Source organism: Pararge aegeria, chromosome 3, assembly GCF_905163445.1.
Source record: "Pararge aegeria chromosome 3, ilParAegt1.1, whole genome shotgun sequence".
Taxonomy (NCBI): domain Eukaryota; kingdom Metazoa; phylum Arthropoda; class Insecta; order Lepidoptera; family Nymphalidae; genus Pararge; species Pararge aegeria.
Window position 1 is genome coordinate 2,834,077 of NC_053182.1, and position 15,936 is coordinate 2,850,012.

Genomic DNA, 15,936 nt, shown 5'->3' on the forward strand with positions numbered 1-15,936 from the left:
ACACTCTTTTTTTGCACACGAAATTTAAAGAAATAAAAAATTAATAGATAAACAAGAAGACAGAAGCAAAACAAAAAGACAAAATACAAAAGTAGCCTTTTAATTATACAAGGCATACAGCTAATCATTTCTTTCTAAAATTGTTTGTCAGATGATAGTGTCCTTCTCTGTCAATATTGTCAGGTTGTAAAAGTCTTACGAATGTATCGACATCATGTTACCTACTATTTACAGATTGGCAACACTTTTTGGTTCTTAAAAATAATATCATAAAAATAAGATCGAAAGAAGAATATCATAAAAAGCCTTTAGCCGTCCACGGCTGGACTAACGGCCTCTCCTTGTGAGAAGGTTAATGAAAGGTGACAGTAATCATAGTATATAGTAGTAGTAGCATCGAAGACACTACTGCCCGTTCTTGGTTGCATATTTCATTTGGTTCAAGCTGGAGTTATCTCATATGACAGACACGTTAGCCTCAGATCCGTGCACAGCCCCAATGCGGTCTCTAGAGAATTACCGGTTAGCGCTTGACAACATTATAAGTCTGGGCGTAATAACATCTCTATACAATATCAATATTCCATTGGAAGTTTATCCGTCGAATTAAGTGCCAGTATTAGTACCAATTGACAATATTTTGTAGATTCACGGCTGTAATACGAGTAATCCAAAAAAAGGAATCAAAATCAATATACGTATAAATAAACGGTCAATTAATTATTTATGGGCCATGTACTTTCATAACTTACTAGGTATTATAGATAAGTATTTAATGACACGAAATTCGATATTAAACAAGTTATGGAATTTATTAATTTGATATATGAGCGAGAGTCTGTTCTTTTTTTTTCACGCAGCAAAGGAACTTCTTCTTCGTGATTTTAAGCTTTGAGATAGATAAAGCGCCGGAACGTGATATAAACGTTTTTATTTCGGAAAATGAATTCGTGCGGAGATGTAAGAAAAAGCTATTAACCCTTATCATCCTCAACCTATGAGCTTTCTCTCTTATAGGAAAGAGAAAGACAGAGTTGTGAAAATGTATATGTGGTGAACATGAACGTTTTCAGTGTCTGGGTGTTTTGTTTGGGTATTATAAGTATTTATGTATATTAATCATAAAAAATCTTCATTTATTTACTTATTTATCAGTCATCTTAGTACCCATAACCAGTAAGCTACACTTACTTCTGGGCTAGATGGCGATATGTGTTTTGTTGTAGTATATTTATTTGTAAAATAAAAATAGGATCTAAATAACAACATTTTTCGTGTAATGTACGCATCATAAGTGCTATCTATGGGCCTACTTGAATAAATATATTTTTGACTTTGACTTTGAACGTAATATGTGAAATAACAAGTGTGATGCAAAAAAATCATAAACTCTAGGCTAAATAGAATCTCCTTCATCAACCCAGCATATTATACTCCATCGCTCTACTTCAGGCATTCATAGTGGATTCACTACGTATCACTCCTTCCTTCAGAAAGTAAGAAGTCTTTTATAGTGCCCTTATCTTTTATTGAAATAATGGTACCCGAACTAGGACTAAAAACTTTTATTGTGACGAATACGATGCGGGTGGCGGTTAACTTTGATTTAGAAATAACGCCATACTCAGCAATTAAGCTATTAAAAAAGTGGCATTTGTCACGACTAAAGGAGTGCAAATTCTATATTTGTTCTGTATTTAATTTAAGGGGGAGGGGATAAGAAAAGAAGGGGGAAGGGCAAAGGACAGTATGTCGAGAGAGCAACTTCCGTACTTATCAGTTCTGTAGTATGCACTCGCAGCCTATTAAGGTTCCACTGCAGGCCTCGTTTCTCACAGGAGACACGGTTTTAAAGAATAGACCTGCCATGCTGCTCTAATGCGGGTTGGTGGGCTATAACGACTATTACCACAATTAACTGATAATAATCGTTCTGTTGTATTACTAAAGTTAATATTGGTTTAAACCTTTACACGTGCAATCCTACGCAAGAGATTGCAAAGCAACGGATTGTCTCGTTTAGGACCCCTTTACTCGCCTACTTGGAAATAATCTGAACACAGAGGAATTGCAATCTTGTGTGCTTGGAAATACGGTGTGACTTATAATGTAAGCTGTAAACAACCATCGTAGGCTATTAAAAGGTCGGCAGGGTCACAGGATTTCAACTTCTGTGCTTAGCTGTTCTTTAGGAGTAGGTATTTCAGTTAATTTTAGTTTAAACTATTATAACGGAGGGGAAGGGAAGGGCTACAAACAGTGAGTCGCCCCGGGGGAGCCATCGGTCACGCGCAGGACGCGGTTACGGCGACAGACGCCAAGATGAGATCTGAGACTTGGTGTCCATTAACCGATTTATAGCAGACTAGTGTAACCCAAAATTTTGTCTGATTTTGTATCGGTTAATGTCGCAGGAATAGAAATTTTTCTGGAGCTATAAACGTATGTTATATTTTTCTTTAATATTATGGAAATTAATCTTAATTTCCATATGTATGGAAACCTGCATGTCAAAATCAAAGTCAAAAATATCTTTATTCAAGTAGGCCCATAGGTGGCACTTTTGATGCGTACATAAGAATTACACGGTATTGAGATGATGGCGATAACCAAATTCGTAAACTTAAAACTTAAGCTACTAGGGTTCCAAACGCGTCCTGGTCTAAGAAGAAGCCCACAACAAATTTAGCCGGGTGTTTTTTTTTGTTATCACCATCTCACAATGTAATTTTAAATTATTAGAAGAGCAACCTGGTTAGAGCAATAATTTACACCCAAGCTTTTTTATCGTTTACGTAGTCCTTTATACTATAATAGGACTTTTCTATAAGCTTACGTTTAATACAAACTTTGAACTTTTTAAGAGACATCTCCAAGATTGGTAGTTAATTGTAGAATTGCATGCAATTTTCTTTAAACGAATTATGAATTTTATGTAACCTGTAAGTATATTGCACTGTAAGTTTATGCGTAAGATCGCTCCATAATGTTCTCAAACGCGTGTGAGTGTGAAGTCCACCAACCCGCATTTTATCAGTGTGGTGAACTATGGCCTAAACACTTTGCATTCTGGCAGGAGACTGTATAATGTATAATGATGATCAAAAATGCACTATCTCAACTGCAATCACGTTATCGATACGATAAAAAAATAGAGTAAAAAACACACACACACTTCACTTCTGGTAGGTGCCGAGCAGGCCAAGAGGCGTAAACCTGGATAGCAGTTTCATTTTGCGCGTTTTGGAGTAGAGACTTTGGGACCGTAGGATCCAGAGGCAAGAGCTCTTTTCAAAGAATTATCGAAAAGGGTTATCGAGTCTACCGGTGATCCTAGAGCGGGCAGTTACCTTGGCCAACGAATTAGTTTGGCCATCCAAAGGGGCAATGCTACCAGAATCTTAGGAACTGTGCCTCGCTGCGGTGGTTTCGAGGACGTTTTAGATTTTATTTAGTTTATTTTAGGTTATATTTATGAAACAACTAGCTGTTGCCCGCGACTTCGTCTGCGTTTGATTTTGTTTTTAAAGTATTCAGTATCGCTAAGCCTTAAATCAATTAGTCATAGACAAATAATTTGCAATAAAATAAAATTGCGACTATAAAGTGCTTATATTAGGCCTACTTGAAATAAATGAATTTTGAATTTTATAATTAAAGACCTAAGCTATCCTATCTCTTAAGTTGGACCAGACTGCTCACGGTGTGCCAATTTAATTTAAAATCGGTTAGGTAGTTTAGGAGTCCATCGCGGACAAACATCGTGACAGGAGATTTATATATATTAAGATTATTGTATAACTTCAATAATTAAATGTATGTACGTCACAGGTCCTGAATCCTGAAGGAACTCTGGTATTATAAATTCAACGAGGTCGCGTAGCACGGTAGTGTCGGGATGGGAGAATTTTAATTTTATTGCTCCTAGTAATTTATGGCGCACTAGATTACAACTCCCGATGCATGCGACCCCGTTCTTGTTTAGTATCAATTTACATATTTTAGTGTCCGCGAAATTATACTGCGCGAGGTTATCAAATATGGTGACATGTGTATTAGTTATTCCTTCTCTACCGCAAATCTAAATTGACTATAGAGAAACGTTAGCGATTTAGAAAAATAAAATGGAAATATTAATAATACTTCACTGTATTAAATAACTAGATATTGGATAGAAATCTAGAAACGTTAAAGATTTAGAAAAATCTAAAAATACTAATACTGAATTGAAATACTAGATATTGGATGGAAGCTGGTGTTAGGTTCTTTGTGGAATCCCATGATATGTTATGAAAATTAAGCTTAATTTGCTATACTCCGCGAAAAGCAGGGTAATATGTATGGTGTAATTTATAATTTCTTCAATACTTATACTCCACACTGAACAGATCTTCGGCAATGTACCCCCTACGCTTTGCTTCGTACATTAGTGGGTTTATAGATTTGGCACGTTGTAGGACGTGCTCTTTGCATGTGTTGCTCTGTTTATAAGCGATCTGTTATATCCTTCCCCATGCTAGCAATAATGCTGAGACAGTGATGCCTCAGTCCTATTGCATATCAAATATAATGGAAAGGGACAGTTAGTCTTCCACCGGCATTCAAGGGAAATACTCGTGTTTTATTGACCAATCCCATATTGTTTGATATTTTCTATTTCCTTTTTTTTATATTAAAGTTCTATAGCAAGTAATAAATCTTTTTTTTAAAACTTAAATCGTGTAACCCCCGATAACAATGGTGGCAGCGTAAAAGGGATATTAAATCCCCGGACTCAAAAACCAGTATCGTGAAGTGAAAGTGCCAATACTAAAAACTGTTCTAATCTCCGTATCCTGAAAGAAAGAAAGTGTCGCGGAACCTATCTACCACTGTCGCTGTATCTTGGTTCCGGTTTCGTCGTGTCCCGCACTGTATCCTGGAAGAGCCGTAATAATATCATCCAATTTGTTCCCCGCTGAATCCCAAGACGAAAACTCAAGATTTACCTCCAGCGAACTACATCCTGAAAATCAAGTACCATGTTCCTGCTAACACTGTGAGTTATACCTTTGTGCTTATAACTTAGTGTAAAACCAAAACATTCCATCCATTCGAAGATTGCATTGTTTATGAACGATAAGACTCTGCCGAACGTTTCTCGCCCACACGCCGTTTCGAAGAACTGATAACACCGAGTCGCACCTGTGTCTTAATGCTAGTTTTAGATACTTTTAATTTGTACCATTATAATAGCTTGTATAATTATTCACACTAGTAATTTAAAGATTCATTTGCTTTTATAAATTTTTTGTTATACTTATGTCAAAACTGAAAGAAGTAAAGGACGAAGACTCTCAATACAAAATGTCAGATATTGATTTAAACGTATTAATTAAATTCATTGGAACCTTCGACGGTACCAGAGAAAAGTTGACTCCCTTTATTAATAATTGTCGTAATGCGATTAACCTTGCATCGGCCACACAAACAGAAATTCTTTTCAAATATATCCTTAGCCGCCTTGAAGGCAAAGCAGAAACTGCATGCGCTGTAAAGGAATTCACCAAGTGGTCACAGTTAGAAGAATTTCTAAAAACACAATTCGGCGACATAAAACATTATGCTTATCTTCTCTCCGACCTGCAGGAATGCAAACAAGGTCGCAACGAATCCGTGAGCCATTACTCCTTAAGAGTTGAGGCTTGTCTCGCAAAACTCTTAACCGAAATAAACATTTCAATTCCAACGAGGAAGAAAGACGAATTAGCCGGCCGTGTAGCCGCAATGCAAGATTTAGCCCTCAACGTATTTATGATTGGTCTTCAATCATCGCTATCCACGGTCGTTAGATGTAGGGACCCCAACACTCTTAATGAGGCAATAAATCTTGCCACTGCTGAGGAAAAAATCGTAGGAATCAACGACCGAAAATATACAAACCCGACCACAGGCTCCTTTATTGCGAATAACTTCGAACAGCGCAGACAAAATCACTCAACTGCAACATACTCAAGGCCACAGTTACAACCTCAGGCTCAATTCAAACCAAGCTCCAACACACCCGTCTGCAGGTACTGCAAAAACCTTGGTCATACTATAGAAAATTGCAGGAAACGACAATACAATAACAATAGACGTTTCAACAACATAGAAAACGCACATAGTCCGAATCGTCAACCTCCAAATAGTTTCCTACCGCGAAACCGGATACACCTGACTAACTCTTCAGACGATCAATGTTTCGGTGTAGACAACCATAATAACGATCCTTTAAACGAGTAGATCTTCCCGTCCGGTATCGTATGGGAAAATTAAAAACTAAAATCGATACCCCAAAATTCACTGTATCTAAGCCTACTAACAAACAGGGTAACCAGCCCCAAACTTATAGTGGCACTATCACTGTATCTAAGCCTACTAACAAACAGGGTATCCAGCCCCAAACTTATAGTGGCACTATCACTGTATCTAAGCCTACTAACAAACAGGGTATCCAGCCCCAAACTTATAGTGGTGCTATCACTGTATCTAAGCCTACTAACAAACAGGGTATCCAGCCCCAAACTTATAGTGGCGCTATCACTGTATCTAAGCCTACTAACAAACAGGGTATCCAGCCCCAAATTCATAGTAGCCCTCTCACTGTCTCCAAGTCTACTCGTAATCACGGTAACCAGCCCGAAATTCGGAGTGAGCATCTCACTGTCCTTAGTGCCAAAGGTAACCAAATACATACCTCTACCGCTGTTTCCTCTACCGCTGTTTCCTCTACCGCTGTTTCCTCTACCGCTGTTTCCTCTACCGCTGTTTCCTCTACCGCTGTTTCCTCTACCGCTGTTTCTAATCCCACTAATGAATCCAAGAACTCACATCGTGAAAACACTGACGCTACAAATACACCAAAAACAGACTCAATTCAACCGCAAACTAACCTTGTCTCGTTCACTGCTAACTCGTGTCCTTCATGTTTTATACCTGGCAGAAATAAGGAATCATTAAAAACATACAACATCAACACAAATCCAACGAGAAAATACTTACCATTTCTAAAAGTCCAAACCTCTGTCTCTACTAAACCACTGAAACTTCTTGTCGATAGTGGCGCTTCCATAAGTCTTCTGAAAGTTAACGCTATCGAAAAAATGCCTGAATTAATAAAACATATCATAAGTTTTAGCGGGTTAGGTTCAACAAGTAATCCAATGCTCTCATTCGGACACATATCAATGAATTTTGATTCACTAAATAACCATTTCCATGTTATACCTGACCTCGATTTCCCATACGACGGAATAATTGGTAACGATTTTCTTACTAAGCATAACTGTATAATTAACTACGCCGAAAGTACACTGAAAATTCATAAAACGAAACTTAATCTTAATTTTACTGAACCAGTTTTTACTATTCCTCCCCGAACAGAAACAATAATTGAATGTTCTGTGCTCAATCCGGAAATAAACGAAGGACTTATACTTGATCAAAATCCGATGGAAGGCCTACTTGTAGCAAACTGCATTGTAAAGGTTAAACCAAACTCCAGAGTTAATATTTCTGTCGTAAACACCTCCGAATCCACAGTACATGTAGATTCAAACCTAAAATTTCAAATTCTGCCTTTAGAACAAACAAATCATCAAGAGGTATTTTATTCAATTGATCATAATATCTCTCGTAGCACATTGACTCGAACCGAAGAGGTACTAAACCTCTTGCGTATCGGTCATTTAACTTCTGAAGAAGCAAATGCTCTATACGAGCTTTGCTCAACATACTCAGACATCTTTCATCTTTCGGATGATAAATTAACGTGTACTGAAGCATTAGAGCACGAAATAACCACATCTTCCTCAGTCCCAATTAATACAAAATCATATCGATTTCCTGAAATACATAAACAAGAAGTACAATCACAAATAAATAAAATGCTTGATAATGGAATAATTAAACCCTCTACATCCCCATGGTCTTCTCCGATCTGGATCGTCCCCAAAAAACTTGATGCATCTGGTCAGCGCAAATGGCGAGTAGTCATCGACTACCGTAAATTAAATGATATAACAATTGGTGATTCTTACCCTATCCCCAATATTTCAGAAATACTAGACCAACTTGGAAAATGTAAATATTTCAGCACCCTAGATCTTGCATCTGGATTTCACCAAATAAAAATAGCTGAACGAGATGCCCCTAAATCCGCTTTTTCAGTCCCTCAGGGACATTTCGAATTTACTCGCATGCCATTTGGGCTTAAAAATGCCCCTGCTACCTTCCAAAGACTAATGAACACTGCTCTCTCTGGTCTCCAAGGAATCCAATGCTTCGTATACCTCGATGACATCGTAATTTATTCATATGACCTAGACACACACATGAGGAACCTCTCAAACATTTTTGATAGACTAAGAAAATTCCATTTAAAGCTTCAACCTGACAAATGCGAGTTTCTCCGTAGGGAAGTCTCCTATCTTGGTCACATCATCACCGACGAGGGTGTCAAACCTAATCCTGAAAAAACAAGAGCAGTAGAAGAGTTCCCGATCCCCAAGCGTCCAAAAGATATAAAATCCTTTCTGGGATTAGTATCATACTATCGACGTTTTATTCCAAATTTATCCAAAATCGCTAAACCACTCACAACTCTTTTGAAAAAGGATATACCATTCGTATGGGGTAATGAACATCAACTAGCATTCGAACATCTAAAGAATGCACTAATCTCAGCACCCATTTTAGCTTATCCTGATTTTACAAAACCATTTTTACTAACGTGTGATGCGTCCAACTTCGCAATTTCTGCTATTTTATCTCAGGGTTCAGTAGGCAACGACCGTCCCATTGCATATGCATCCCGGACCTTGAACAAGGCCGAGTGCAATTACAGTGTAACCGAGAAGGAATGTTTGGCTATCATTTTTGGCACAAAAACCTTTAGACCATATTTGTATGGACACAAATTCACTATAGTTACCGATCATCGCCCCTTAAAGTGGCTGTTCAATTGTAAAGAACCGGGTTCTAAATTAGTAAGATGGAGGCTCAAATTAGAAGAATTCGATTACGAAGTTATGTATAAGAAAGGAAAAATCAACAGTAACGCTGACACACTGTCACGTTACCCAGTTAACCCAATCATTGAAGAAAACTCGGATCCGCAACCTTCAACTTCCGGGTTTCCTAATGATCACCCTACTCTGGAAACTGAAACTCCGGCCGACATTCTCGATGATTTAATCGACCTGGGTGACTTGAATATTAGTCCACTTCAAAATCCAAACATCGACTTTTCCCCGCTGAATCTTCCATCTCCTTCAGATCCTCTTGTTTTACCAGGTGATATTCCACCTAACCCCGTTTCTCCACCAGACATTCCAACTGTAATAGAAAAAGAGACTTCAGAAATTCCAACCCAATCCAATTCACCTACACATTCCAATAGAGATTATTCAGAATTCTTGAAATCCTCAACTAAACCAAATGAAACTTGTAACACATACATTAAGGAGCACAATGAAAGTCTTCTTAAAAGTACTGTTAAAACAATAATTATTCCTACGTCCATTGATTATGATGAATCGAATCCTTATGTTCAAGACATAATTGCCTCTACAGGTGATTTCTTTTTAAACGATGAGCGTGAGCTGCACTCTTTTAAGAAAATAGACGCAAACAGAAAAACTTACTATTTCCTTTTTACTAAAGTTTACTATTTCGATACTTCTACCTATCCTGATATTTTTAAAGCTTTAAAATCAGTCAGAGACGATATCATGCTTACTGGCGACATCAATGAAATAGCCATACACGATTTTAAAAATCCATTCGAGCAAAATTCCTTTGTAAAAATTTATACTATGCTTATGTATCTATTTAATAACACTAACATTACAATTAATATTCATCATAATACCATCATTTACCTTACCCCATCTGAAGTAGCCAAGGTCCTGAAAGAAAATCACGACATCCCGATTGCCGGACACCTCGGGTCCAATAGGATGTATGATAGAATTAAAGAACGCTATTACTGGAAAGGAATGCGTTCCGAAATAGAGGACTACGTAAAACACTGCGGCCTATGTCAGTCAAACAAAGCTCTTCGTAAAATAAATAGATCCCCAATGCAAATCACAACTTCCTCAACTCGTCCATTCGAAAGAATAAGTCTCGATATTGTAGGCCCTCTGCCTGAAGCTGGACAACTAAATCTAAGATATATACTTACCCTACAAGACGATCTGACAAAGTTTTCTATTGCATATCCCATCTCAAATGCTACTGCAGAAGAGTCTTGTGAATGTCTCGTGCACTTTATAACTCTTTTCGGAATCCCAAGGTCAGTTCTTACGGATCAAGGAACAAATTTCACCGCTGACTTATTTAAAAGAACTTGTGATTTCCTTAAAATAAAACAGATCTGGTCTTCGCCTTACCATCCGCAGACCCAAGGGGCACTCGAGAGGAGCCACTCAACCCTAAAGGAGTACCTGAAATCCTTTGTTAACGAGAATCAGACGAATTGGCATAAATTTGTGTATACCGCCATGTTAACCTATAATAGCACTGTCCACACTACGACCCGCTTCACTCCATATGAACTCGTGTTTGGACACAAACCATTCATCCCAGACTCTGTTTTCGAACTACGAACCGACATAACATATCCTGATTACATAAAAATGCTCCATCATCGCCTCAAAATATCTCGGGAAAAAGCAGTAGAAAATATTCGAGCCTCGAAAGAAAAATCAAAAAGCTATTATGATAAACACAGTCGTTCAGTACAATATAAAGTTGGTGATTTCGTTTACTTAAAATCACACCATCGACTTCGGAAAGCTCTTTCCCCACTGTGGAAAGGACCTTACAAAATCATTAAAGTACACAGTAATAATACTTTAACTCTATTAATAAACCGACGCCACGTATCTCACCACTTTGATGAAGTCAAACATGCAACTCAAAGTAGTTAGAATTCGTCATTGCAATCATTCATCTTACAAAATACTAATCTTTTAAAAAATAAATTAGCATAGTTGTTATAATTTGCAGAATCCTCGCCACTCACTGTAACGCCGCCCTGGGTATTGATGGCAATCAATATGTGGAACCCATTACAAAGAGTCCTGGTATACTCTTCGACCCTGTCGGAACTTTAAAATTAATTAATGACCAATTTCATATTGTAATTCCTATGGACGTCTCACCATATAAAGTATACATTGAAAATATTCATGAAACATTTAACCTTGTACGCTTTCAGTGTCGAGAAAACAGTGGTTTGGACAACATAAAGTATCAGAATATTCTACAACCTTTAGATTCACTATTCAAAGATATTTTACGTGACTTCGACTCTATCTCACACATAATATCTAATGGCATATCAAAACGATCAGCATGGTTTGCTGGTGTAGGTGTTGTATTTAAACACATTTTTGGCACTATGAATGAGGATGATGCCAAACACTATAACGAAGCCATTAAGACCTTGTATGATAATGACAAGATCATAACTAATTCTGTTAAGAAAAGTATTATTGTATCCCAAATAGCAATGTCAAATATGAATCAATCCCTGCAAGAAATGAATCTGAACCAAGCTAAGCTAAGCGATGCTATTGACAGAATGTCTATAGCAGTAAATAATGTTTCTCAAGCCATACAATTAGATAACTTCAAAACAAATCTTAACTCCATTTTAAACATATTACAATCAAGTCTATTGACTCTTTCCTTCAAAGTAGAGGACATCCTTAACTCTATTCTGTTCGTTAAAGCTAACATACTACATCCGTCTGTATTAACTCCAAATCAATTGTATAGAGAAATACTAACTAATCTTAAAGTAGTTCCTAAATATAGAGATTTCCCAATAAGTCTAGATTTAAGTAATATCCATGTTCTGCTGAACATCGCTGATTTAGTTTGCTATTATCTAGATAATAAGTTAGTTTTTGTCGTTAAGATACCTTTAGTAAACGCTCTAGATTATAATTTATATAAAAGTATACCTTTACCAACTTCACATATAGCTGAAGATGCTAACTCATTTGCGATGATTATACCTTCTTCCGAATTTATCGCACTAAGCAAAGACAAGTCCTCGTTTACGTTTCTCAAGGATACTAGTCTCTGTAAGAATGTTATTACTATGAAAACGTTTCTTTGTGATATGACAGATATTTATATTGTAGCTGGAAGCCCATCCTGTGAAATAGAACTAATAACAAAAGCTGTAACGAAATTGCCTCAAACCTGTCAGTACAGGATCGTTTATGGCGATTTAGATATCTGGCATAAACTACATAACGAAAAATGGGTATTTGTTCAATCAAAACCCGCAAAGTTATCTATTGAATGTATAAATAATAAAATAACGGAATTAATTATCTCCGGAACCGGTGTACTTACTATACCACTAGATTGCATAGCTTATCATAAGAATTCTAGATTTGTAAGTAAACTATCAACTAGTATTAATGTTCCCATTGTAAAACCAACTTTTAATATCCTTAATGACAGTTGTTGTACACTAGATCGTCTTAAGGCAGTAAACCTACCAAGTATTAAAATCCAAAATGTCAACTTAGAAAACCTTAAAACTTTAGATTTAGTATCGGATCAAGTCGTGAAAGACTTAGATTCAATAGCTAATCCATTAAAGTGGAATAATCATGTTACTTTTCCTATCTTAAGTATTGTATCTTTTATTTTATGTCTCTGTTTACCTTTAGCTTATATTTGTAAAAAGCACAAGTATTTCTACAAATTATTTAAGAAATCCGACGATCCGATCCGAGAAAGTTCTAATGTCGACCCTGAAGTCCAATCAATCGAACCTCGCTTACGCATTGGCTAACGAAAACTTACCCTTTCCGTAAGTTTCCTCTTAACATGGGGGTTGTTATATCCTTCCCCATGCTAGCAATAATGCTGAGACAGTGATGCCTCAGTCCTATTGCATATCAAATATAATGGAAAGGGACAGTTAGTCTTCCACCGGCATTCAAGGGAAATACTCGTGTTTTATTGACCAATCCCATATTGTTTGATATTTTCTATTTCCTTTTTTTTATATTAAAGTTCTATAGCAAGTAATAAATCTTTTTTTTAAAACTTAAATCGTGTAACCCCCGATAACAGATCGTTAACCACTTACTGTCAGGTGGACCATTTTATGCTATTCAAAGTCAGTCAAATATTTCCTTATTCAAATAGGCACGTAGATGACACGTTGGATGCGTACATTACATGTAAAATATGACATCAAGTGAGTTGATGGCGATAACTAAATTCGTCAACTTAAAACTAAAGCTAGTCGGTTTTTTTTTGTTATCATCATCACACATTGGCATTTAAAACTATTTAAGAAGCAACCTTTTTAGAGCATTAATTTAAACCCAAGGATTTTTATCGTTGGCGTAGTCCTTAATACTTTTCTATATGCTTTCATCTAAGTCCGTCAATTATTACTGTTACAAAAAGGTTTAAAGTGTGTGAAAAGACAATGAGCGTAAGTTACATTTTCGTGTAACTACGTTACCCGCTACGCAAATGTGGGCTTAAGCCACTTGAGCTATCCGCGAGACGCTGCTTGAATTTTAAACTGGCAATTTGTATCTGCAGATTGGCTGTTGAAATGTTGGGAACTTTTTATTGAAGCTCGCACGTGAGCAATCTTGTGTTTTTACTACGATCAATAGTTATTCAAGGATCTATCTACTAGTAGTATAACATTCAATAGTTCAATAAAACACGCTTGGTATAAAAAACCGAACTAAAACCTTTTAGTTTAGTTTATTTATAAAAGCGTTACTTTGAATGAAATTTGCTAATTATATAAATTACATATACAATACATACTAATACCACCAATTTTAATAGTTTTTGTACCTACACTTGGAGGAATTATCAATTTCATCATTTAAATTTAAAATGCATATAAAAAATGCATGTAAAAACACTAAGGAAAATTATACAAATTATAAAAAAAGCTATGTGTCATCTCTTGTTTCAAACGTGTCTCATTGTAATATGGACCTTTGGAAAAGTAGATCGAAACTGCAACGTTTCCTACTAGATGACGCTACAGTCGCTATAAGACTGATGTACTAATTTGGGCCTCGACGGTAGGAGAGCCGTAGCTTAATTGGAGAAAGCGCTCAGGCCGCGATTGCCAGAGAGTCGCAGGTTCAAATCCTGTCGGTTCAGAATTTTTGTATGCATTTTAAATTAATAAATGAATACTACCAATATATAAACTTAAATACATATTATACCATTTAAACATACACATAAAATGACATAGATATTTTACTATATACTAGAAAGGCAATTGTCTTTTAACCGCGATTTTAAGATATGTATTTAATGATTTGGACTGTCTTATTTAATTTACTTAATAATTTATTTAATTATATAAATTAAGAAAAATCTTATTTTGCTAATTTAAAAATGGAATTTATCATATTAGTGTTAGATGTGTTAGATACTCGATGTATCTAAAAAGTTTTAGCAAAATCTGATCATTGAATTAATAAAAAAACGAATCACATACAGTATCATGTGTTTGACACATATACGCATATTTAATCATTTTTTGTATTTATATATAATATGTTAAAAAGAACAGGCAAATTCACAGCGTAGCTTTGCCGAAATCTGTGATTTAAGCAGTAGGTATTTTTTGAAATACTAAGATTTATAAAAAGTATAGTTTTATATTGATATAATTTCTTTTTTACCATCTCCTTTGTGGATCTTCCAAGTATACGTGATATTGGCGAAATACAACGTGCTGATTTGGCACACCAAAAAGCCCAAAAAAAAACAAAAGAAGAAGTAGGTATTGTCATTGACAAAAGAACTTTAATAATGTTTAGAACTTATAATTTAAATTAATTACCGTCGAATTTCCACCAGTGACCTCTGTTAAGTATAAAAGCAGATATTTATAGACTTTAAATTTTCTCCGAGCACTTACTATAAATTGAGATAAAAGAAAAATGTAAGAAACTCTTGCATGGAACGTGTAGGGAATCTAGATGCACCCAGCGAAGGTAATGGCCTTCAGTGCCGTGATAAAATTGAATTATGCCTTTCTTACGTGCGTAATACATGCCCCTAAGATCTATAGCGTGCTCTGTACAAGATAATTTGATATGTTACAATATATATATTTTGAGAAAAATGCACCCGAGCTAATCTTTTGACCTCATCGTCATCAACAGTCTAATGTTGGAGGCCTCTTCCAATAAGAAGGTTTGCACGTTAACACCACCGCTGGGTAGACGGATTGGTGATCGCAGTAGATGTAGCACAGAGGACGGTGCGACGACGATCTCCGTAAGATTTCCTCATTCGCCTCGTACGACACCCGTAGGAAGAGACATGCGGTGGCAGCTGTATTCTGATCTGCCGTACGACACGGTGGAACATTTTAAAAGTGTGTGTCAGCTCCAACGCACGACTGGAGTTTACTCCTTAGGTACGATTGTCAAATCATACACAAAAAGAGTTTATTTAAATATAATTTAAATCCTGTGCAATTAATTCACACACGGCGAAACTGTAACTTCTTAAAAGTAGCCTACGGGAGATTGAGGTGGATGTAGAGTATCAGAACTATTAGGATAATGTAATGTTTATTATTTAGTTTCCATTGTAACTAGAATAGAAAAAAAAATGTATAATGTTTATTATCTCACTCTGTCCCATATATTTACGTGTTTGTTTCTTTACCTAGATAATATTCGGTTTCCTAGGTAACTTAAATAGGAAAAATAATTTAATTAAACGAAAACGCAAAATTAATTAAGCGACGCAAAGCGAAAACGTAACGAGGTCATTCATCAGTAGCTTTTACTCCTCACATTTTTCTCATACCGGGTGCCTTATATATGAAAATCGATTCTTAAGGAGTAAACTCCAATAAGTCTTAGTTTATAAGAG

The 15,936-nt window shown here is 36.2% G+C and overlaps 1 protein-coding gene across 1 annotated transcript; it reads left to right on the top strand.

Moving 5' to 3' along the window:
• The first annotated feature begins 4,796 nt into the window (after positions 1 to 4,796).
• LOC120636532 lies at positions 4,797 to 13,088 on the top strand. Its single transcript, XM_039908053.1, has 2 exons — positions 4,797 to 5,038; positions 11,035 to 13,088. The coding sequence occupies exons 1-2, from the start codon at positions 5,022 to 5,024 to the stop codon at positions 12,842 to 12,844; spliced, it is 1,827 nt and encodes a 608-aa protein (XP_039763987.1). The 5' UTR covers positions 4,797 to 5,021; the 3' UTR covers positions 12,845 to 13,088.
• Positions 13,089 to 15,936: the final 2,848 nt, after the last annotated feature.